Source organism: Periplaneta americana, chromosome 6 (assembly GCF_040183065.1).
Source record: "Periplaneta americana isolate PAMFEO1 chromosome 6, P.americana_PAMFEO1_priV1, whole genome shotgun sequence".
In the NCBI taxonomy this organism is placed as follows: Eukaryota; Metazoa; Arthropoda; class Insecta; order Blattodea; family Blattidae; genus Periplaneta; species Periplaneta americana.
In genome coordinates, this window is record NC_091122.1 from 7,315,106 (window position 1) to 7,340,452 (window position 25,347).

Below are 25,347 nucleotides of genomic sequence, written 5' to 3' on the forward strand. Positions count from 1 at the left end.
AAAGTCAACTTTGACTGAAGAAATTTCTCCGATTAAGTTAGATGATCCAAGTTCAGTTATTTCTTTTCTGTTTGAAATATACGAGTGACAGATTGTGCAAATAAAATATCCATTATTATTATTAATATTAATATTAATATTAATATTAATAGGTATGGTAGGTATATTTATATATATATATATATATATATATATATATTTCAATTTCTTGCCTTAATACACAAACAATCTTATATTTTATAAGGCTCTATCGTGTTCAGCAGTATCAAATATCATAACCTATAATTATATTATGTTTATAACAACCTTAATTATTAATGGATATGATAGGTACATTCATAAATTTTCAATTAACTGTATTACTAAACGAAAATTGTCGTTTTATAAAGCTTTATTATGTTTAGCAGTATCAAGCACCTTAACATGATAACAATTTAGAGAACAGCCAACCTTCTTCTTATTATCCGCCATTATTTACATTGCACAAAACAAACCAGTGTCTCCAACAAAGTGTACGGAAAGTCGCCAAAAAGTAGTTGTAAAGTCGCTAGATTTCTCATTATCAACAAAGAAAGATTAAATTTCGTCACTATGAGTTGCTAGAAAGGTCGCTAAATCCCTATTTAGGCAATATAAAAGTTAAAAGAAATTGTTGTTGAAAAAGAGGTAAAGTCGCTAAATTGGCAACACTGAACAAACCTGTACAACATGGCCCGCGCATCACATATTTCACCTGTTTATGCGATGTTGCCAAATCCTTTTCACGTGAACTTAGATTGCATTTGAACCAAGGTAATTTGATCGCAGAAAAGTTTTATACAATAGAAGAAGTGTCTGAACTCGGTTCACTTTTCGATCTTCGATTAAAGTTGATCTTTAGTCAGGGAGTTTTATATAATTGGGCCTACTAGAAACAAAGAATTAAGTCACCTTATAATCTGTTAGTTTTTTTTTACTTGTTTTTATACATTATTTTCTTTCCTGTTGCACTATTTGTTTTTTTATCTTGACCTCTCTCCTTTCATGCTTGCTATTTCTCCCTTTTAAAATTTCCTTTTTAAGTATTTTTTGTATTGCAAGTTTTTCATAAATTCCTTCTTTTTATATTCATACGTGCACAGAAATCGGACGCTACGCCCTTTTTTAAAAACCATAAAACGGTGAACGTCAAAAGGACAGACCGGATGTTGCAGGATCCGGCAGTTACTTCTGAATAAAATTCAAGGAAGTACACTAAAACAATATCATACGCAATGCACTCACCCCAGGGTACATGACATAACTCTTCATAGCCCTACACATCATGCATAACGTGGTCCGCCGAAGTGGTATGCAACTTTAAAATGTGTCACATTCCTGCCATCTATCCGCAGTATGCAGAACCCGAATCACGTAAGTGAAGTGCGTAGGCATTAAACACTCACAAATATCATACGCAACATGCGAGAAATTTATCATTTCTTAGGGTCATATTCATAGACATTCTTAGCGCGGGCTTCTGGTAGATGATCAGCGAACTAACGTTTTTCGTATTCATACACCAGTGTTAGCAATAAGGTATGATATGGATCATGCACAAGTAACCAGTCGATAGCCGGGGTTAGTTTAGCACGCACGTAGCATGGGCTAGCAAAATGTCTATGAATAGCACCCTAATAGATTAACATCCCGTGCCGTGGCATCGTGGTCTAAGGCAACCTGCCTAGGACTTGCGTTACGGAATGCGCGCTGGTTCGAGTCCTCATGGGGAAAGAAATTTTCTCATGAAATTTCGGCCAGTGTATGGGACCGGTGCTCACCCAGCATCGTGATGCACTTGGGGAGCTACGATAGGTAGCGAAATCCGGTTACGAGAACCAGCTATAACGGCTGGGGGGCTCATCGTCCTAACCACACGATACCTCCATTCTGCTTGGATGATCGTCCACTTCTGCTTCGGCATGTGGACGTGAGGCCAGCTGTTGGCTAGTCGTTCTTGCCCCTTCGTGGGCTGTAGCGCCACGGATTATTATTATTATTATTATTATTATTATTATTAATAATAATAAATTAAGACACATGGCTTGTCAGTATATCTTTTCATTAATAGTCTTCCTCGTATGTAATCGTGAAAACTTTGTAACTAATTCAACAGTTCATAGCATAAATACACGTCAAAAAATAACTTTCATACTCCATCGGCAAGTCTATCGTGCTATCAAAAAGGAGTGCGTTATATGGCAGTAAAAATGTTTAATAGCCTCCCTATCGATATAAAAAATGAAACTCAAAACATAAAATTATTTAGGGCCAAATTAAAGAAGTACCTAATTTCTCATGCCTTCTATTCTGTAGGTGAATTCATGACATTCAATAACAATTAATGAAATTGATACTAAAACTATGTGTTGTACTACAGACGTGGACAAATTATTAACAAAATTGACGATTTTTATGATATTTTGTTTACAAAATTTGACTTTTCAATTTAGACTACAGTTGACAATTTTGGATATTTCCATCATTACAGTAGAGAGAAATATGCAAAAATGTCAACTGTAGTTTAAATTGAGGAGTCAAGTTTTGTAAAAATATATAATAAAAATCTTCAATTTTGCTAATAATTTGTAAATTAGCAAAAATGTCAACTGCATTGAAGAGTCAAATTTTGTACAAATATGAAACAAAAATCTTCAGTTTTGCTAATAATTTGGAAATATCCAAAATGTCAGCTATAGTCCAAATTGAAGTATCGAATTTTGTAAAAATATACAATAAAAATCTTCAGTTTTGCTAATAATTTGTAAATATGCAAAAATATCAAATGTAGTCCAAATTGAGGAGTTAAATTTTGAAAAATATGCAACACTAATCTTCAATTTTGCTAATAATTTGGAAATACACAAAAATTTCAACTGTATTCTAAATTGAAGAATCATATTTTGTAAAAATATATAATAAAAATGTTCAATTTTGTTAATAATTTGTGCACGTCTGTAGTAGACTATATTGTAAATCTCGTCTATATAGGCTATATGTCATCTAGACTGTGACTATAAATTAAGATTTTATAATAGTATTAAGTTTTTTGACTTGTTCCATATTCTAGCTGTAAGCATGTATGAATACCATGGAATGTTAATAAATACAATACAATACAATACGAAGAAAGTATGTGTCACCTTGACGTCTAATTACTTTCATTACGAGTAATTTCGAATGTTCTCTTAATATTTCTGATGTTCCTAATTTCTTATTTCTCTTTAAATTTCTTTTAAGTAACTTTGTGCAATCAGAATGATCTGGCATCACATTACTCAGCAGAATCTCATGTCGTTACGTAAGTATGAACTGATAGCCCACATCAATAGTCAGTATCAGCTGGAGCAGCACCAAGGCAACGAGGCGAATCTATCATAGCAGCAGAGAAATATTATAAACACTGTAGTTTCACTCTTCGGGTTCGTACTGGATATTCGTAAGTAAAATAACTTCAGATTTCTAAGTTTTCTATTGCACCTCTGGATAGCATTTATATGAGGGATGCATAAAAAGTGTACTAATGACAGAATCTCAGTATGAAATGCTGTTTAATAACATTCGCACAGTCAGAATCACCAGCAAAATGAAGGACTAACACCTCTCAATACCTCTTTCAAATCTAACTTCATATATTCGTAAACAGTGTTAGAAATCTATATTAATAATAAATCTGTAGCCTAAGTTTTTCTGGTAATTTTCGACTTTCCAAAAATAATTGGTCCTAACATATATAATTAATCACCCTGAAACCGAAAATCGCTTTTTTGACATTTTTGTCTGTATGTCTGTCTGTCTGTCTGTATGTTTGTTACCTTTTCACGCGATAATGGCTGAACGGATTTCGATGAAAATTGGAATATAAATTAAGTTCGTTGTAACTTAGATTTTTGGCTATATGGCATTCAAAATACATTATTTAAAAGGGGATTATAAGGGGGCCTGAATTAAATAAATCGAAATATCTCGCTTATGATTGATTTTTGTGAAAAATGTTACATAACAAACGTTTCTTTAAAAATAATTTCCGATAAGTTTTATTCTTTAAAAAATTTTGATAGGACTGATATTTAATGAGATAAATGAGTTTTAAAATTAAAATAACTGCCATCTAAGGCAGTGTAATGAATTAAAAAACAAATGACTTCGTCTATAAGGGGCCTTGGACAGCAACAATCGAAAGCTATGAAAGATAGCCTACAGATAATGTTTCTGCGTTTGTTATGAAGTAATATCGGAAGCTAAATTAACCGATTTGTATAATTAATTATTAATTCACCATTGGAAAGTGTAGTTTCTCTAGATGGACATAATGCTATAATGTTATTACAGTAACTTCTGAGTGAATCGAGGACAGGTAAGATTAAAATAGCTTCTTAAGCACAGAAAACTTGATAGGCTATTCTGTACATTCGTTTCCTGCATTTCCTAAAATAATTTTTATGACCAAATGAGTGGTCTCTGGATCAAAATGATCGCATTTTAATTATGCAAATACAATTTAAATTAAGTAACATAATAAACGACTTATCCTTCTATCAAACACGAATGTTCCCTGGATCAAACGTCCTATTTTAATTATGTGATTACTTTATATTTATTTCTAACGGGTGCAGCGGAGCGCACGGGTACGGCTAGTAATAACTATAATAACAGTTATACAATATGTCATGATACCTAATGTGTGCAAAATTTGTTACGTACATGTAAAGACTTAGACAAAAAACACTGACCGGCTGTCGACCGCTAAGTGCCCTTCGGAAGACTTCGGTTCATCCCGTGAGAGCTTAGGTTCACACGTGAAGGAATTTCTTATCCATGACTGCGCTCTACTTTCCCATTCTTTAGTTTCTTTGTTCCTTTTTCTGTTTGTTTTTATTTTAGGTCAAGTGTTATTCGTAGACACTGGATGCGGGATGACTTATCGTTGAATGTAGGTGCATATTTACAGGCTGTCCGGGACAAAATTTACCAATAAGAAAGTTTAATAACTCACCAAATAATTGATGGATGAAAATGCTGTTTGCGGGAATTGCAAAGGGACTTCCAAAGTTTCGAATGACCACTAATAAACGTATATGTGTGCACGACAGATGTCCAGGCGATATTCAAGTTCTTGCCATGTGTTTCGTAACATCTCTGGAGTGACAGTTGCACAAGCAGCGACAATTCTCCGACGCAGATCCTCCTAATCTGCCACTACAGTCTTGTACACAATGTCTTTTATGTATCCCCAAAAAAAGAAGTCCAGTGGGGTTAAGTCTGGGGATCTGGGAGGCCATGCTATAGGTCCACCTCGACCAGACGTAACCTCTTGTGCAGAACATCGTGGATAGTTGACTTTGGAATTGCAAGTTCCCTGCTGGCACGGCGAACAGACTTAGACGGGCTCCGTTGGAAAGCTTGCTGAATTCTGTCGACTTGCGCTTCTGTCACTTTCTTCCCGCGTGGTGTTTTCCCTCAAGAAGCTTTCTATGCCAAGTTGTTATTGTGTGCCTATCTGGTGGTTGCTTCTCAGGCCACTGTTGTCTAAATCTTCTCTCCACTATCTTCGGATACTTGAATTCGGCAAGCCAATAGCAGCATTGAACTTTTTGTTGCACTGTGAACGCCATTTTAATTACAGCTATGTCAACAACAATGACAAAATGTTGCCAACATCACACATAAAACTTAAAATGTCCCTCTTTCATTTGCTGTAAATTTCATTTTCATTGTCCCGGACACAGTGTACTATATGTTACTTTTTTTTTCATTCAGACCATTGCGCATTGGCTCAACAGGTTTCAAACGTAAACAGACGACGTCAACATGCTACTGTATCTCCGTACAGTCAGAAGGAAAAGAAAAATAACGTACTGTAGTACATACCTTGCAAGTTCAGTCCTCGTCATCATTGATGCAATTACCAGCGTTTCAGTAAACGACGATATATTCTCGTAAGTTGTCGAAGCTGAATCGTCTTCGCCTATCGCTTAAACAGTTTTTGTATCGAGAGAATTTCTGAAGAAAAACTCTAAAATGGGGATAACTCAATTTCTTTAGAGGAATATTTGTACTGAGCATCATGTTGCACGTGTCGTTTAGACCCGCACAACTAAATCACAGTCTACTATATACAGTCGCGAAGCTTGAGGTGATTTTTTGCAAATATCGCGATAAAGCTCTCCAAGTGGTTAGCAACTAGAAACAATAGACTGTCCACGGTCGACTTTGGATTTAGAGTGGACTGAGTCGTATTTCCATCGAGTGCTAGGTCGTTGCGTATTTCGCATTGATGCTCGTGCAGATAAATCCTAACATCTATTTCTTATTTTACTTCTAGATGCAAAAAGTGGTTAATAAACAGCAGGAGGGAAGATCTAATGACAAAGAATGAAGCATATCTTTATAATAATATAAAGTTTTGTTCTCTTCATTTCGAAAACACACAATTTATGAATGAAAACAAAAATAAATTAATCTGGAATGCAGTTCCAACTTTATTTGATGTTTCAAATAAACCTGTTCTGTTATTACCTGCAGCTGAGAAACAAATTGTACATTTTCAGACAACTTAGGCCTACTTTCTTTTTTTCAAAGGATATGTTTTTAATTATAGCTCTTAATTTTGTTGTTATTTTTATTTGTTACTTTACTAGAGACGTAGAAAAAGTAAGTCTGTTACAATAAAATTTATTGATCACGTTTTATTTCCAATTCTGGTGTCATTATTATTGCTTAACCTCATCCCACTTTGTTAACTTCTTAAGTTTACACTACAAGTACCGGTACACGTAAGTTACTCCATTAATTCATATTTCCATTATTATTGTTGTAAAGGGAAATGCAAATTAATATTTATTGGTTTCATAGTTAATTATCGCTATAATCTTGAATGAGTGAAGCTATTATAGTAAATTTCAGTTCGTTTTGCACAAACAAAAATAATATTAACCTATTTTTGCAGGTATCTTCGAGTTTATGGTGGAATTTAATATACTTCATTAAAATAATAAAAGAACTTTATCCATTCAAAATTTCAATAATGGAAGGAAGGTTCTAATTTTTCCAAAAGAACACGACAACGAAAGTGTAACATATTTTGTCATCTGCTAGGAGAGATCTGTGATGATGAGGCGATAGTAGCGATCCTAGTGGTGGGCAACTACCCATGTTTGCATTTTTACTACATATTGAGCTTCGCGACTGTATATAGTAGACTGTGACTAGATGATGATGATAATGATGATGATGATGATGATGATGGTTCCCCAGATTTCTTTTAAACGCATTTCCTGTGCGATGTAGTGTTGCAATGTTTCTCTATAGCCTGAGTTGTTCTGGTTTTCATTTCAATTTTACATACATTACACACGATATTGTCTTCGTTAATACATAAAATGTCACTCTCATACTTCTTAATTGCATTTCGTATCTCTGAGCGAATTTAACGTTTTGCCAATATGAATGGATCAGCACAACATATTCAACGCGTACTAAATACTTGAACAGATTAACACAACTGCACATTGCGTTGCAATGTTACTATGAACGGACCGGGGTTCATTTATTTTGTACGCTGCTGTACTCGACAGGTACACAAAAGACGGACGGCGCGGCACGTGCCATATACTCCGATACGAAACAACTTCACTTTTCCTTAAGTCATCCCGCATCCACTGTCTACTTATGAATAATCTATAACGAAGATATATTCAAAGAGTAAATTACATGCAAAATAAACATCCCTCCCCTAGTAGTGTCAACCAGGCCCTGCCCGAAGTGAAATTAGACAAATTCACTCTACAGGAGAGCGACCATTTCTTGTGTCTAAGACTATACATAATCATACAACTTATAAATTTCACTTTTATTTGTGTATTTATTTTTCTAATAATTGTAACATAAAATATAATATGAACAGATAAAACTTTAGCTCACCCCTGAAAGAGTAGAATTCGTGTTCAGGGACGGATTCCTGAATTTAAATCAAGAAGTATACAGAGTCAGTTAAAAGTCCCGCACCACCTAAATAACTTTTGAAGCATACAGTTCAGTGAAATGAAACTTGGTATGTGGGGATAACCATATACTAACAACTCAATAATGGTATTACAGAGATTTTTCTACTTCCGGTTTAACCGGAAATAACCCAACTCTCTTATTTTAAATGGAACACCCAATATATATATATATTTTTTTTTATTTTTGAATAAACCTCATTAAGAGCTTTTCAAAAATTACCCACACTTGATACTTCTGTACAAATTCAGTGTTGCTAAGTCAAGAAAACAGAAAAGTGTATCTAATATTAAAATAATAAATGCACTACCTAAATAACTTTTGAAGCATACAGTTCAGTGGTATGAAACTTGGTATGTGAGGATAACCATATACTAAGAACTCAATAATGGTATTACCGAGTTTTTTCTACTTCCGGTTTAACCGGAAGTAACTCCAACTCTTTTATTTTAAATGGAACAACCAATATATTTTTTTTATTTTTGAATAAACCTAATTAAGAGTTTTTAAAAAATTACCCACACTCGATACTTCTGTACAAATTCAGTGTTGCTAAGTCAAGAAAACAGAAAAGTGTATCGAATATTAAAATAATAAATGCACCACCTAAATAACTTTTGAAGCATACGGTTCAGTGATATGAAACTTGGTATGTGAGGATAATCATATGCTAAAACTCAATAATGGTATTACCGAGTTTTTTCTACTTCCGGTTTACCCGGAACATCCAATATATAATGTATATATATATATATATATATATATATATTTTAATTTTGAATAAATCTCATTAAGAGCTTTTAAAAAAGTACCCACACTTGATACGTCTGTACAAATTCAGTGTTGCTAAATAAAAATGGAAGTGGTGCAAGATATTCCTAAAGCCTGGTTAAATCTGTCCTTAAATGGTTTCAATGATCGAGTGACACATTGTAAAGCAACTGAGGGTCACCGATTTGAACACATAATTTAGAAGGTGAGCTAGCTTTGTTTTGTTTTTGTTAGGAAAGGAGTATTTTATTATTTTAATATTGGATACATTTTTCCTGTTTTCTTGACTTAGCAACACTGAATTTGTACAGAAGTATCGAGTGTGGGTACTTTTTGAAAAGCTCTTAATGAGCACTATTCAAAAATAAAAAAAATATATTGGGTGTTCCATTTAAAATAAGAGAGTTGGAGTTACTTCTGGTTAAACCGGAAGTAGAAAAAACTCGGTAATACCATTATTGAGTTCTTAGTATATGGTTATCCCCACATATCAAATTTCATGTCACTGAACCGTATGCTTCAAAAGTTATTTAGGTGGTGCGGAAGTTTTAACTAACCCTGTATAATACAATAGTGTAAAATTTGAAAAGTTCATTACTGCAAGGAAAGTAAGGAAACTGATTAGACAAGATGCGTGAGGGGCTGGGTGAGGGGGGGGGGGGTGAGGGGAGAAAATGGCCGTCTTTGGAGGCCTCTATGTGATAAATATAAAAAAAAAACTCATGAATACTGAATTTTGTGACCTTCAGGAGAATTAATGATAGACCTATATATTATTTAAATTATTTATGTTACAAAACTGATTCTGGTACATTTTCTAGATATAAGATTTAAGAATAGATTGGAAAAGGAATCATACAAATATACTAAGAAATAGCGAAATTATGTGAGAAACCTTTCCCACTGCCTTTGCCATATATGCTATAACGGATATTTACGAGGAATTACCGATAATTACAAGTTTTTTTATATCTGAATATAACTCTCTCTACACTGACCTTAACATGAGATTGACAGACAGACTACAGCGTGTTCATAATGCATGTGTTCGATTTATTTGCAACGTCCGTAGACCTGACCTATCACACCTTCACTAAATATGCTGTCCTGGGTCCGTCTCACATCTCAGTTTACTCTTCAATATTCTTCAAACCTCTAACCCTAGCTACCTAGCTTCTCGTTTTCAACATTTGTCCTCATATCACGAAATAGATACTCGCTCACAACACCATATCACACTCTCCATTCCTAAACACAGAACATCCTTCTACTCTTCATCTTTCACGGTCTCTGCAGCTCATCTCTGGAACTCTCTACCACAACAAGTCAGAAACTATCGGACATTGTCTAGTTTCAAAAATAAATTAAAATTGTCCTTTTTCAATTCAGATTCCTTTCAGTTATAAGCCCTTTTCTCTGCCATAGTTTTGTAAAAATATAGGCTATATATTTCTTTCCTTCCTTTCCCCTCTTTGTTCTCTTTATCAGCTGATGAATTTATTATCATAGCCTTTTATTGTGAATTTTATTTAAAATTGGCATTTCTTTTCTTTTTTATTATTATTTTATTACATTCCATTTTGTTATATTCTACCTTAAGTTTTCCATTTTAACCATTTGTACTAAATGAGTTGCTTTTACTATATTCCAATGTATTTTACTTTCTTTTTTCTATTATTGTATTATTTTCATGTTGTTTAGTGTCGGTTTTATTATGCTATTATTATATTTATATTATTATTATTATTACTATTATTGTTATTATTATTATTTCTTAAACTAGAAGCGATGAATATTTATGATATCAATTCAGCGATTAATACACTTTCTGGTTTTTAAGAAAAAAATAATTTTTTACCTTATTTATAGTGCTCAAAAGTGAATGTACTGTACACTTTTAAAGATTGTATACCTGTATGCATTCAGTTTTCAGCCACTGTCAAATAAACAAGAAATGGAACGTTGGTCTGGACGTGTTGCCGTGGTGACAGGGGCCAGTGCCGGTATAGGAGCAGCCATCGCGAAGGAACTGGTCAAGAAAGGACTCAAAGTCGTCGGACTGGCGAGAAGGGTGGAGAGAGTACAGGTGAGAAAATCTTACAAGAATTATAAATCAAAACAAACTATTATCTAGTCAATTTTATTTTCCTGTTGTGGTTGAGCTCAATATTCAAACTATATGCGGGAAAGGCATGGAGGGCGTTACACTTTGTGATGAGGGTACTAAGGAAAGGCTCTGATAAATCCAAAGAGATTGCATATAAATCACTAGTTCGTCCAGTAATGGAATATGGTGCTGCATGTTGGGATCCTTACAGATTAGAACATATAAAGACACTGGAAAGGATTAAAAAACGGGCTCTCAAGTGTTGTCGTAATAATTCACCATTAAAATGGGACACACTCACGGACAGGAGAACGCGAATTCGATTATGCGCACTGTTCAAAACATACAGAGGTGAGCCTGCCTGGAGAGAAATAAAAAATAGGTTGCAGCCGCCAAATTACTCTTCAAGGAACGACCACTGATATAAATTGAGGGAAAGAAGACAGAGGACGGACACTGGAAAGTTTTCTTTTCTCAATCGTACTATCAGGGACTGGAATGCTTTACCTGCAGACTTACTAAAGGCTTTACCAACAACCAAAAACGTATTTAAAAATAGGCTTAAGGACTTTACTAATAGACGGTAATTAAACACAATATGTAAAGGATGTAAATGATATTTTGTTATTGAAGTGTTGTATCAGTGAAGAATTATGTTGTGTCAGTGATGTGTGTTGTGTCAGTGAAGTGTGTTGTGTCAGCGAAGTGTGTTGTGTCAGTGAAACGTGTTCCTGTCAGGGAAGCTTTATGGTTTATAGTGGCAGTGCAAAGTATTTGAACAGTGAAATGTTTTCGAAGTGTTAGTGAAATCAGGATAGAAACAGTGAAATGTGTCGTAGTTCCAGTGCAATGAGTGAGTTGACAGCGAAATGAGTGTAATGTGGAAAGGTACTTTGAGCAGATATGAACATATCATACTCGTGGGTTTTAGTTCGAACTTAGATTTAAGATACAAATTAGATTTATTTTAAGTGTTATTTTAAGTGATCGTGCTTCATTGCATTTAGGATATTCCCTACTACTACTACTACTACTATTACTACTACTACTACTACTACTACTACTACTACTACTACTACTACTACTACTACTACTACTACTACTACTACTACTATTATTATTATTATTATTATAAATTATTGTTAGTATTAATTATTTGTATTAATTATTGGTATTATTATTAAGTGTAAGCCGCGGTAATTCCAGCTTGCTGCATGTTGGGATCCTTACAGATTAGAACATGTTAAGTCACTGGAAAAGACAAAAAAACGGGCTGTCAAGCGTTGTCGTAATAATTCACCATTAAAATGGGACACACTTACGGACCGGAGAACGCGAATTCGATTATGCGCACTGTTCAAAACATACAGAGGTGAGCCTGCCTGGAGAGAAATAAAAAATAGGTTGCAGCCGCCCAATTACTCTTCAAGGAACGACCACTGATATAAATTGAGGGAAAGAAGACAGAGGACGGACACTGGAAAATTTTTCTTTTCTCAATCGTACTATCAGGGACTGGAATGCTTTACCTTTACTAAAGGCTTTACCAATAACCAAAAATGTATTTAAAAATAGGCTTAAGGACTTTACTAATAGACGGTAGTATATTATACACACTACTTAAAGGGTGTAATTGATATCTTGTTATTTGAAGTGTTCTATCACTGAGGAAGTGTGTTGTGTCAGTGAAGTGTGTAGTGTCAGTGCAGTGAAGTCTATTGTGTAAGTGAAGTGTGTTGGTGTCCGTAAAGTGGCTGTGCAAAGTATTTGAACAGTGAAATGGTCAGAAGTGTTAGTGAAATCAGGTAGAATCAGTGCAATCAGTTGACAGCGAAATAAGTGTAGTGCCTAAAGGTACTTGTGCAGGTATGAACCTGTCACACTCGTGGGTCTTAGTTCGAACTTAGGGTTAAGATACAAATTAGAATTACTTTAAATGTTACTTTAAGTGACCATGCTTCATTTAATTTCGGATGCTCATTATTATTATTATTATTATTATTATTATTATTATTATTATTATTATTATTATTACTATTATCATTAATTATTGTTTTTATTAGTTGTGTTTATTATTAATTGTCATTATTCAGTGTAATTAGTTACCACTGCCACCGGGTATATACCCATTTGCAGTGTGAATAAATACATACACATACAAGAATTCGAGTTATAGGCCTATGCCAGTATTTTCACCGAACAATTAAAATCAATTTAAGACCTTCTGCGTTGACCTACAAGACATGTGCATAGTATAATAAAACAATTTCCTTCAAATTTTAATGATCGTCCATGTGCTATAATAAACGCAGCATTTGTATTTTTACGTTTCTTATGATTTTGCCAATAGAAAAATAATAACATTTTTGGAGAGAAAAATGAAACATTGTGAAGATGAAGACGGGAGATTATAATGAAAAATAAATAAACATTTACTGCTTACAGAAAAGTATTCCCCAACACCTTTCTCTAGCATAGAACACAGGAAAATCACCCCAAGAAAGTACCCACTCGCAGAACAAATTTACCTTCACAGATGCTTTTTACAGGAGTTAGAGAAGTCTTTGAAATCAGCGCCTGGAAAGCTGTACCCAATTAAGTGCGACGTCACCAAAGAGGAAGAAGTTAAGGAAGCTTTCAAGTGGGTGAAGGATAACCTCGGAGGAACCGACATTTTGATCAACAATGCCGGAGTTGCCTCTATCAACACGTTGAGAGGTAGGTTGTATGTATTACGACAAGAACTTCATAGTGGTGTAATAATACACAAGTGCACCAAATATTACAGATTAGCAAATGTGACCAACCTGAATAACAAACTAACAAATTATTAACGAATAAGCTCTAAATTTGGAGGAGATCATCTTAAATAAATTTCATTATTACGATCATGCATTCGAGTAGCCAGATACCAGGTAACTCACGTAGATTGTTATATCACTTTTAGTATTATCACGATTTCATATCCTAGCAACCATATGTAATTAACCTAGATAATATTAACGTCACATAACAAGACTGACTCTAAGGTTCAATTGTAATTAATAATGCACATAAAATGAACTTAACAGCGATTTGCTTCTGTCAGTTTTAGTATTATCACGATTTCGTATCCTAGCAACCACATATAGTTAACATAGATTGTGTTAACGCCACATAACAAGACTGACTCTAAGGTTCAATTGTAATTAATAATGCACATAAAATGAACTTAACAGCGATTTGCTTATGTCAGTTTTAGTATTATCACGATTTCGTATCCTAGCAACCACATATAGTTAACATAGATTGTGTTAACGCCACATAACAAGACTGACTCTAAGGTTCAATTGTAATTAATAATGCACATAAAATGAACTTAACAGCGATTTGCTTATGTCAATTTTATTATTATCACGATTTCGTATCCTAGCAACCACATATAGTTAACATAGATTGTGTTAACTCCACATAACAAGACTGACTCTAAGGTTCAATTGTAATTAACAACGTACACAAAATTACAGTCATAGCGATTCTGTAGGCCTCCTACCTAATAGGTACGTTAATATGACTGTGTTCTTCAGATGGTCCTGTGGAGAACTGGAGGAAGATTTTTGACCTCAATGTTCTGGCCCTCAGCATATGCACCAAAGAGGCTCTGCAGTCCATGAAGGAGAAAGGCGTGGACGACGGTCACATCATACACATCAACGGGTTAGTGACATGTCTGTCCTTAATGCTGATTTACATGCTTAGAACGCTAAAGCTAACGACGTCACTTGATGCAGTGTTTCAGGACATAAGGTGATATACCAATTCGCCATGTGTTCCGCGTCCAAACACTCAGTAACAGCCCTCACCGAAGGTCTTCGTCGTGAGCTAGTGAACCAAAAGTCAAAGATCCGAGTCACTGTGAGTATATCTTGTTCTTTGTCTTCTCGAACCTCGCTTGCATTAAGATATTGCAGTTTCATTTAAATCACAGCTCCAAGATCTTCTCAATGTAATCAAGAGGACTGACTTTGTCTTCCAAATGCGTGCCTTTTGACATGTCTCCTCTATTTCCATTATGAACGTTTACAGTCGTCTTTCCTCTCTATTACCTTAACTGTTCTTTATATTTCTGACATATATCCTTCTGTAATTAGCACGTCATCATTCTTCCCTTATAAGTCATCCGTTTTATTTTTTTAATTATAATGACCTTTAGAAACCAGGATAACAGAGAGGGTTTTGAATTGAACGGGTTACATCAGCATCTTGTCTATGCGGATGACGTGAATATGTTAGGAGAAAATCCGCAAACGATTAGGGAAAATACGGGAATTTTACTGGAAGCAAGTAAAGAGATAGGTTTGGAAGTAAATCCCGAAAAGACAAAGTATATGATTATGTCTCGTGACCAGAATATTGTACGAACTGGAAATATAAAAATTGAAGATTTATCCTTCGAAGAGGTGGAAAAATTCATATATCTTGGAGCAACAGTAACAAATATAAATTATACTCGGGAGGAAATGAAACACAAAATAAATATGGGAAATTCCTGTTATTATTCGGTTGAGAAGCTTTTATCATCCAGTCTGCTGTCAAAAAATCTGAAAGTTAGAATTTATAAAACAGTTATATTACCGGTTGTTCTTTATGGTTGTGAAACTTGGACTCTCACTTTGAGAGAGGAACATAGGTTAAGGGTGTTTGAGATTAAGGTGCTTAGGAAAATATTTGGGACTAAAAGGGATGAAGTTACAGGAGAATGGAGAAAGTTACACAACACAGAACTGCACGCATTGTATTCTTGACTTGACATAATTAGGAACATTAAATGCAGACGTTTTAGATGGGCTGGGCATGTAGCACGTATTGGCGAATCCATAAATGCATATAGAGTGTTAGTTGGGAGGCCGAAGGGAAAAATACCTTTAGGGAGGCCGAGACGTAGATGGGAAGATAATATTAAAATGGATTTGAGGGAGGTGGGATATGATGATAGAGAGTGGATTAATTTTGCTCAGGATAGGGACCGATGGCGGGCTTATGTGAGGGCTGCAATGTACCTTCGGGTTCCTTAAAAGCCAGTAAGTAAGTAAGTAATGACTCTCAGAAAAGTGCACACACGTTAGATGCCCAGCAAAGGTAGTTCTTGACATAAATATACAGTAAATAAACAATTGTAAGTTATATATTATAAATTATATAATTTTTTATCTTTCTTTGATTTGCTGAATACTACTGCCTCTCTTAACAATGAAAGTTCTTTTTTAATGCAAATCACATTGCACACATCCTATGATGCTGATGAACAAGTACTCATATCTCGAAAGATATTAATTTTAGGATGCATTTTTATTATACTTTCTTGCCTTACCTACTATCACCTCTGAAAATGTTCAATTTTTTAACACCCTGTAGAAATGTTTTTATTGAACAGAACTACACTCTTGCGGGAGTTTCTAAATAATCTTAAATAACCCAGTTATTATTTTATTCTCCTCTGTTTTCCTCTGTCGTCCTGTTTTTTTTTATTCTTTATTATCTTGATATATTACTCAATCGTTTGTATCAGTATGTTATAAGCAGGCTTCGAGACTTTGGACCCGATACAATAAGTTTACTGTGCATGCACTATAGGTTGTTGACTCGCTGCATGTAGATAGAGATGTGTTGAGGTAACAACGTTGCTATTTAGAGTAGAGTACGGTAGTATGGGGAAACACACACATGTATATTCTGAAAGTAAATATACATTACACCAGTGTTAGCGATAGGATATGATTTGAATTCTGTACTAGTAACCAGTGGATAGACGGGGCTAGCTTAGTACGCTCGTAGCGCGTGCTGCGAAATGTCTATGAATACCACCCTAAGAGACAGTCCTTCATTCTCGGGTGACTCTATGTCCACTAATTTGCTGTTTATGTTACACAATGTTCCATATCCGTTATTTTTACATAAAATTGATTTCAACTTCTATTTTACACGTTCAGTAACCGGTGTACTTGATGTCTCATTAAATCTCTGCATCATTTTCTAAATTAGAGGGCTTCCGGCATCTCTTTCCCCGACTTCTCTAACCGTGTAAGTTTCAGACACAGTTTGTATGAAAACCAAATTATTCGTCAGAACCTTCAAATCCAGAACGTTTTCCTTTGCGTATTTGTTGGCATTCATTCTACAGTACCCCCAACCGCTGTACGCTTTACCACTATACTCAGTACGCCGTTATGCGGATTTCCCACTGAACTGCTCTATCGGGTCCGAAGTCTCGAAGGCTGGTTATAAGAAACGTTTTTGGTATTCAACTTTTTATGTCTTGTAACCCACATGTATTCTCCTATTAGTATATTATGTATTATAAATTGCATATATTCCCCTTACATTCTACTCGTATAATTGATTTTGATTATATGTAACTTTCTACTTTATATTATACTATCCTTATATTATGCAACTGATCATGACTATTTCTAATTTTATATTATATTTTATGTAATCTCTAAGGTATCTTTTTGTTTTGTAATCTATCACATAATAAAATTTTGTATTTTACGTATACTAGTGGCTTGTGCAGCAAATGCTGCAAACTAAGTTCATTAGACATTCAAATAAAAATTTTTCAGATGTATTTGCAATGAAGAATAGCAAACATTTTGAAAGTTATTTGCTTCCTTAATAATGAAACATATTCCCTCTGAATGGTTTTTTATGCCAAATACTTTTTCTTGAACCTATTCACCTTCAGTTTTTGAATTTCAACGCGAAAACGCAAGTAACAATGTCAGGACGATCAGTGGGTTTTACATGTGGGAGTAAAGCAATAGCTGTTTCAGATCATTGTGAAATGTAGGTGAAAGTTAAAAAAAATGTCACGTTTGCTATGCTTTCGAACAATAGACAAAGCATCTTGGTATAGCTGCTGCATGTAGAGCTTGAAATGTAGAGAGTAAAATCATTTTATCCTCCTGAGAAAACTTGCTGAAATGATTCGGAGACTACAACATTTTCTAGGCCTTTTATTTTATCACTCAGTAATACCGTCTTTTCTCAGGAACTGTAATTTTTGCGCTCTATCGAGCCAATACTGAATCTACATCACACCGCCATTAAAATAAAATATGAAAAAGACCCAACCCCACTTGATTAACAACTATAAATATATTATCTTACGCAAGTTTTGTAGTTTATATATTAACATCATGGCATTAACTATAATAATAATTAATTTCTAATGGTAATAATGTCATCAAACCACCTCAAATTTCGTAGATTTTAATATCCAATACACAGCTGTACTCAGAAAATTACACACCGCTGAATCAGACCTGTAACAAGTCATGAACTTTTTAATAACCAAATCAATTTGAAATCTAAATACGTCGGCAATCCTGCAGGTCATGGCCTTCGTGTAATAGTCTATTGTTTATTGTAGTGTGTTTTGTTTTATTTTGAAATGCAATTAGTTCTCAAAACTGACGAAAGATGGATTTTGTAAAATAGAAACATTTTGTAGGAAAACTGACATTTCACTGAAAACTACTATTTTTCTGAAAACGTTGGGTTCCAAGGTTCAAAATGAGAGGTCATTTATTAAAATCCGTTCAGCTGTTGTCCCGTAATTTCCATTACCAGTTCAAATTATATATATAGATTATTGAAACCTGGTTGAGTAGAAGAGAAGGCCTTATGGAATTAACTCTGCCAGGCAAAATAAAACTACTACTATAACCCTATTCCTCAGCCATCCTTCTCATTTTTCCACCGTTTCTTAACATCTCTACCTTTCTTCCTTCTATGCAGTACGAGGTTCTAAGCCCGTCTAGATCGTCTGACGGTAGTTTATCAAGCAGTCCTGCCATAACACGCGTTCTTTGTTTCAGAGCGTCAGTCCTGGAGCCGTGACTACAGAGATAGGCGAGGCTGCGGGAGCCACGCCGGAGATGACGGCAATGTTCAAGGACATGCCGTTCTTAGCTGCTGAGGACGTCGCTGATGCCGTCCTGTACGTACTGGGAGTGCCGCCACACGTACAGGTGGGCACCTACTAGCATAGCGTAGAGTTAGGTTTTCTATGTAAATAGATATTCTATTCCCTACCATACAGATACTCAGAAATTAGAAATGTAAACGGATCACCACATCAGGGTTATTATATTTTATTTTTAATTTAACATATTTTTACACATTTCAAGAATTTTATATATGTCACATAATTTCACAGAGAAATTATGACAATTCAAATATTTCACATTATTTTACATATAAACTATAAATTTTTCAGTATTACTTGCAAAAGTATATTGCGGGTCCCTATCACCACGGCATGGCGCGTCCTCAGGTTGCGGATAGAGGAGACGGCCTCCAGATATGGAGGGTAGCTGTGCATATATTGAATAAGCAGTCGCGGACAGCCGATGAGGGGTGGTCCTCCAGCTTGGGGGTTGGGCGAAAGGCTAACAACCCATCACCGTAAAAAAATAGCTTGTTACGAATCCTTCAAATAAGCCTCGATAATGGAGAAAAATGGGAGTATAAAGGTACAGTGCATCAGTTATTCATATATTTCAAAAAGGCATATGACTCGATTAAGAGAGAAGTTTTATATGATATTCTTATTGAATTTGGTATTCCCAAGAAACTAGTTCAATTAATTAAAATGTGTCTCAGTGGAACGTGCACCAGAGTTCGTATAGGTTAGTTTCTCTCAGATACGTTTCCAATTCACTGTGGGCTAAAGCAAGGAGATGCACTATCACCTTTACTTTTTAACTTTGCTCTAGAGTATGCCATTAGGAAAGTCCAGGATAACAGAGAGGGTTTGGAATTGAACGGGTTACATCAGCTGCTTGTCTATGCGGATGACGTGAATATGTTGGGATAAAATCCACAAACGATTGGGGAAAACACGGGAATTTTACTGGAAGCAAGTAAAGAGATAGGTTTGGAAGTAAATCCCGAAAATACGAAGTATATGATTATGTCTCGTGACGAGAATATTGTACGAAATGGAAATATAAAAATTGGAGATTTATCTTTTGAAGAGGTGAAGAAGTTCAAATATTTTGGAGCAACAATAATAAATATAAATGATACTCGGGAGGAAATTAAACACAGAATAAATATGGGAAATGCGTGTTATTATTCGGTTGAGAAGCTTTTATCGTCCAGTCTGCTGTCAAAAAATCTGAAAGTTAGAATTTATAAAACAGTATATAACCGGTTGTTCTTTATGGTTGTGAAACTTGGACTCTCACTTTGAGAGAGGAACATAGGTTAAGGGTGTTTGAGAATAAGGTTCTTAGGAAAATATTTGGGGCTAAGAGGGATGAAGTTACAGGAGAATGGAGAAAGTTACACAACACAGAACTGCACGCATTGTATTCTTCACTTGACATAGTTAGGAACATTAAATCCAGACGTTTGAGATGGGCAGGGCATGTAGCACGTATGGTCGAATCCAGAAATGCATATAGAGTGTTAGTTGGGAGGCCGGAGAGAAAAGGACCTTTGGGGAGGCCGAAACGTAGATGGGAGGATAATATTAAAATGGATTTGAGGGAGGTGAGATATGATGATAGTGAATGCATTAATCTTGCTCAGGATAGGGACCGATGGCGGGCTTATGTGAGGGCGGCAATGAACCTCCGGGTTCCTTAAAAGCCAGTAAGTAAGTAAGTAAGTAAGTACTTGCAAAAGTATTGAATTATAATTTGTCTCACGAACATGTAATGTACTTTTAGCCACTTTTAATGTATTATACAGTCTTAGAAAAAAGTTTCGTCCCACAGATACTTTATAAGTTCCAGAAAGGAGACAATGCGCATGATCAGACATATAACGAAACAAAACTAGTCGTTCTCTTGTGAACCAGGTCGCTCGTCATCTGATCATGCGCACTACCTCCTTTCTGGGACATCAAGTACTTGCGCGACAAAAGCTTTTTTCTAAGACTGTATAACATTTGATCTTACCCTATTACTTACTGTAATTATTCCTCTACTAATATACAATATAATTAGTTATCAATAATGAGTTGTTTAAAGCCCTTGCATGATATTAACATTCCTTCGTTGCTAAGTTACCGATCAGATATAAATGAAACGTTTCTTTCTAATCAACAAATAACACAGGATGAAATAATAGTATTTGAGATAACGTTATTTCACATCTGAAGTAATGAGTTACTTCTGACATTTGCTAACAGTTTGATAAAGAGAACACTGCGTCATTAAGATAAGTTAAAACTCATTTATACATTACAGGTACTGCTATCTAATCTGGTTTCAATTCAACTTAAGTTGACGACGTAAAAATGACTTTACTAAAAACATTTTCAAAGTAACTCTTTCATAAACAATATTAAGATATTACCAAAAGTAGGTCTACAATTTAAAATTGAAATGTTCTTATATACTTCCTTACTTACTGGCTTTTAAGGAACCCGGAGGTTCATTGCCGCCCTCATATAAGCCCGCCATTGATCCCCATCCTGAGCAAGATTAATCCAGTCTCTACCATCAAATCCTACCTCCCTCAAATCCATTTTAATATTATCTTACCATCTACGTCTCGGCCTCCCCAAAGGTCTTTTTCCCGCCGGCCTTCCAACTAACACTCTATATGCATTTCTGGATTCGCCCATACGTGCTACATGCCCTGCCCATCTCAAACGTCTGGATTTAATGTTCCTAATTATGTCAGGTGAAGAATACAATGCGTGCAGTTCTGTGTTGTGTAACTTTCCCCATTCTCCTGTAACTTCATTCCTCTTCGCCCCAAATATTTTCATAAGAACCTTATTCTCAAACACCCTTAATCTCTGTCCCTCTCTCAAAGTGAGAGTCCAAGTTTCACAGCCATACAGAACAACTGGTAATATAACTGTTTTATAAATTCTAACTTTCAGATTTTTGGACAGCAGACTAGATGATAAAAGCTTCTCAACCGAATAATAAGAGGCATTTCTCATATTTATTCTGCGTTTAATTTCCTCCTGAGTGTCATTTATATTTGTTGCTGTTGCTCCAAGATATTTGAATTTTTCCACCTCTTCCAAGGAAAAATCTCCAATTTTTATAGTTCCATTTCGTACAATATTCTGGTCACGAGACATAATCATATACTTAGTCTTTTCAGAATTTACTTCCAAACCTATCGCTTTACTTGCTTCAAGTAGAATTTCCGTGTTTTCCCTAATCGTTTGTGGATTTTCTCCTAACATATTCACGTCATCCACATAGACAAGAAGCTGATGTAACCCGTTCAATTTCAAACCCTCTGAGTTCTTATATGCTCTGGTTTAAATAGCAGAAATGCATCAAGGGCTGTATACCATATGAGAGTAAACAGTTTTTAAGCGCTCATGGAAATTGTCCGCTTGCGGATAAAATCTAACTTTACTCTCTTATAATTTAAATTAGTATATGGCTGCCCGGAGATTGAAACTTTAGCACACGTCTTGGGATTCTGTGATCAGGGATTGCTCTTGAGGAACTGTAGACATCATCTTGTACGATCCAAAATTGCTGCCGCATTAAGAAATAAGGGCTGGATAGTAGAAGAAGAAATCTCCTGTCTAGCTGAAAATGGGTCAGCGAGACGAGTAGATATTTTAGAGTACAATGCTGACACTAAACAGGGCATCATTGTGGACCCCACGATACGTTTTGAAGTAGAATGTCATCAGTCAGCCGAGGTCCGCCTTGAGAAGAAGTCGATCTATGAGCCTACAGTCAACTATTTCAAGCTGAAATATGCCTTAATTCACGTTGAGGTATTCGGCTTGCTCATAGGTGCTCGAGGTCTTTCTCCACGATTTTATTTTTTATTAATATGGATTTATGGATTAAATTTACCCATTGAGAATAAGATTATCTATGTTCATCCACGGTAGAGGTTTTCATATCCATCCAAAATTTTTCATCTGCAATCAATCCATGTTCAAACATTTCAGCTTTTCCTGAAATAAATTCCTTTTCAGGAAGAGTTTTTAAAAAATGAGGATCAATAATTAAAAATACTGGAGAGTAAAAAGAATCTATTTCATTTTTAATGGATTCTAAATTAACTCCCGTTTCCCTTTTTCAGAACCTCTTTATGAAACCACTGAATTTTTACACGTAAAACCTAAAATTATCAATTCAAAACATTTTGACTGCAAGAAAGTTATAGCAATGCATAGAAGGTTTAACGGGAAAAGAAGGTCTATTTCATACTGAGCAAATGATTAATTATGGGACCTGTATAGTTGGAGGAGTGACTCCAGGAATAGGAGCAAGGAAATATTTAGGGGTTCCTCTTTTAATACTATGTATGAAGCGGTCTCCTATACAGAAGGAGATGTCAGTGTGATTTCTGTTCCTTCTTTTTTGCATCAGATGCTATTCTAGAATCGAATAGCATGAATATGAGAGTCATTGCGTTCATCACTGAAGGTATTCCCGTTTCGAAGGACTACTGGGTGTTCATTTCAAAGTGTGTCATGACGTCACTGTTGTTGGGTCACCGATTTGAAGCGAGTTTCAGCTGATATGTTAGAGAAGTTGCCTATTATTTAAGGCGTTCTTCAATCTGAACTTGAGAACGTGTACGGTATAACTTGAACGTCGTAGCAACAGATGGCGGTCTGTACGGTCTGTGTGCTACCATAACCTCTTTCGAACTGTGTTTTGCGCCGGCAAGTCGTACGCAGGGTATTTGTTATCATCGGTTGCGTACGGTAACATTCCACAACACAAATCAAATGCTCCGTATCCATGTTGACCGTCGAAGTTAATGTCAACAAACACGTAAGTAATCGTCTTAACCCTCTCCCCATATCCCGACAGTACGTATTTCCAAACAGTTCACATTCCTGCCACTACCGGCGTTACCGTACGTATCGGTACGTACTCTTCAGAATGAACGCCGTACTTGCTAGCCATCTTCTCTGCCTCTTAGGTTATACACCTGAGCTGCGGAAGTGTAGGAAGATTGAATTCTCTAGGCTCATCAACTAGCCACATGACGGCATACAGCGAGCCAAGACACATTTTGAACTGAACACCCAGTATAACAGGTTTTTTCCAAGAATTTCGACGGCAGTTTGCTCTGTCAACATCTCTGAGGGATGACATTGTGATAATTCTGTTAAAAAAATCCTGCCCAAGCCCTAATTAATCACATGGTGCCACATTAACAGCAATTGTAATTTTTCACGCCCTTTTCTTTGTTTCTGTTCTTTAAAATTTAATATCTATGTTTACATATGTATAATAATTTTTTTGAGGATATATTGAGTCCGTAATGGCTACCCTCAATGGGGGGCAGAACTATTATTATTATTATTATTATTATTATTATTATTATTATTATTATTATTATTACCAACAATTGAATTCCGTGAATATTTACACTACACTCGTTCCGTAAGGTCTGACAGGAGAAGTGAATATGCCGGCAGAGGGGGAGAGAAGTATAAATGCTATTGTACCAATGGAAAAGGTCTCATTCCACGTTTGTCTTGAAGTTGGAGGGGTGTAGAACGCTTCAGACCGCCCAACTTAAAAGACAAGCGTGGAATGAGATCTTTTCTATTAGTTCAAAAGCAATTATATTTCTGTCCTCTTCTGCCGCCAATGTTTACATCTTCTGTCAGGCATTATGGAACTAAGTACTGATTCACTATGGCACCATAGTCTATTCTATACAGTCACGAAGCTCAATACGTAGTAAATATGCATCCATAGATAGTTGCTAACCACTAGGATCGCTACTATCGCCTCATTACAGACAATGCGAAATAGTACCTGCACAGTCTTTTGTTCTTAGTACCCTCACAACTCAAGCTTCGTGACTGTGTATACTAGACTGTGACGGCACCCTGGCCTTGTGAAACTGTTCTGAAAGAGTGTTTTTTTTATCGTTACAGATACACGAGCTTATGATCAAACCTGTGGGAGAGGTGGAGTGACGTCTTCTCATTACAACTCTCAAATATTTTCGCCTCATTTTAAGATGTCACGCTTATTGTATTATATATTTTGTAAACAATGTATCAATAAATTAACATAATAAGAAATTCAACTGTTTAATGTGTTCCTACTTCATATTCCTTGTGGTTCTAAAATTCTCCTTGTGTCCAACCCTCTGATTCTAATCCCAGTTTCGGAAAAGAAAAGATTACTAGAAACAAAGAATTTTGTTACCTTCTAGTCTCTTACTTTTTTCTTTACTTATTCATACATATTCTTTCTTTTCTATTGTACTATTTGTCTTTTCATCTTAATCCCTCTCTTAATTTATCCTCCCTATTTTTGTCTTACGAGCAAATGCTGGGTAACTTTCGGTGCTGGACCCCGGACTCATTTCACCGGCATTATCATCTTCATTTCATTCAGACGCTATATAATCTAGATGTTGATACAGCGTCGTAAAATAACCCAATAAAATAGTAAAAAAACATTTCTGTCTTTAAATTTTTCTTTTTA

The 25,347-nt window shown here is 35.4% G+C and overlaps 2 protein-coding genes across 2 annotated transcripts in view; both read left to right on the forward strand.

Annotated features, from left to right (window-relative positions):
* Positions 1 to 3,327: 3,327 nt before the first annotated feature.
* The window catches only part of LOC138700948 (farnesol dehydrogenase-like), a 53,513-nt gene continuing 31,493 nt past the window's right edge, over positions 3,328 to 25,347 (forward strand). The window contains exon 1 of the mRNA XM_069827396.1: positions 3,328 to 3,384. The gene's annotated coding sequence lies outside the window, so the exon portion shown is untranslated. The remainder of the gene's footprint in view (positions 3,385 to 25,347) is intronic.
* LOC138700952 (farnesol dehydrogenase-like) lies at positions 3,329 to 24,943 on the forward strand. The gene is made up of 7 exons (XM_069827401.1): positions 3,329 to 3,457; positions 10,720 to 10,879; positions 13,450 to 13,618; positions 14,467 to 14,596; positions 14,671 to 14,794; positions 18,760 to 18,912; positions 24,789 to 24,943. The coding sequence occupies exons 2-7, from the start codon at positions 10,748 to 10,750 to the stop codon at positions 24,828 to 24,830; spliced, it is 750 nt and encodes a 249-aa protein (XP_069683502.1). The 5' UTR covers positions 3,329 to 3,457; positions 10,720 to 10,747; the 3' UTR covers positions 24,831 to 24,943.

Excerpts from the sequence above, each read along its gene's own strand:
- LOC138700952 (XM_069827401.1), top strand. The coding sequence starts at position 10,748 with ATGGAACGTTGGTCTGGACGTGTTGCCGTGGTGACAGGGGCCAGTGCC. Across the intron at positions 13,619-14,466 it reads CTCTATCAACACGTTGAGAG|ATGGTCCTGTGGAGAACTGG; the intron begins GTAGGTTGTATG and ends TGTGTTCTTCAG. Across the intron at positions 14,795-18,759 it reads AGTCAAAGATCCGAGTCACT|AGCGTCAGTCCTGGAGCCGT; the intron begins GTGAGTATATCT and ends TCTTTGTTTCAG.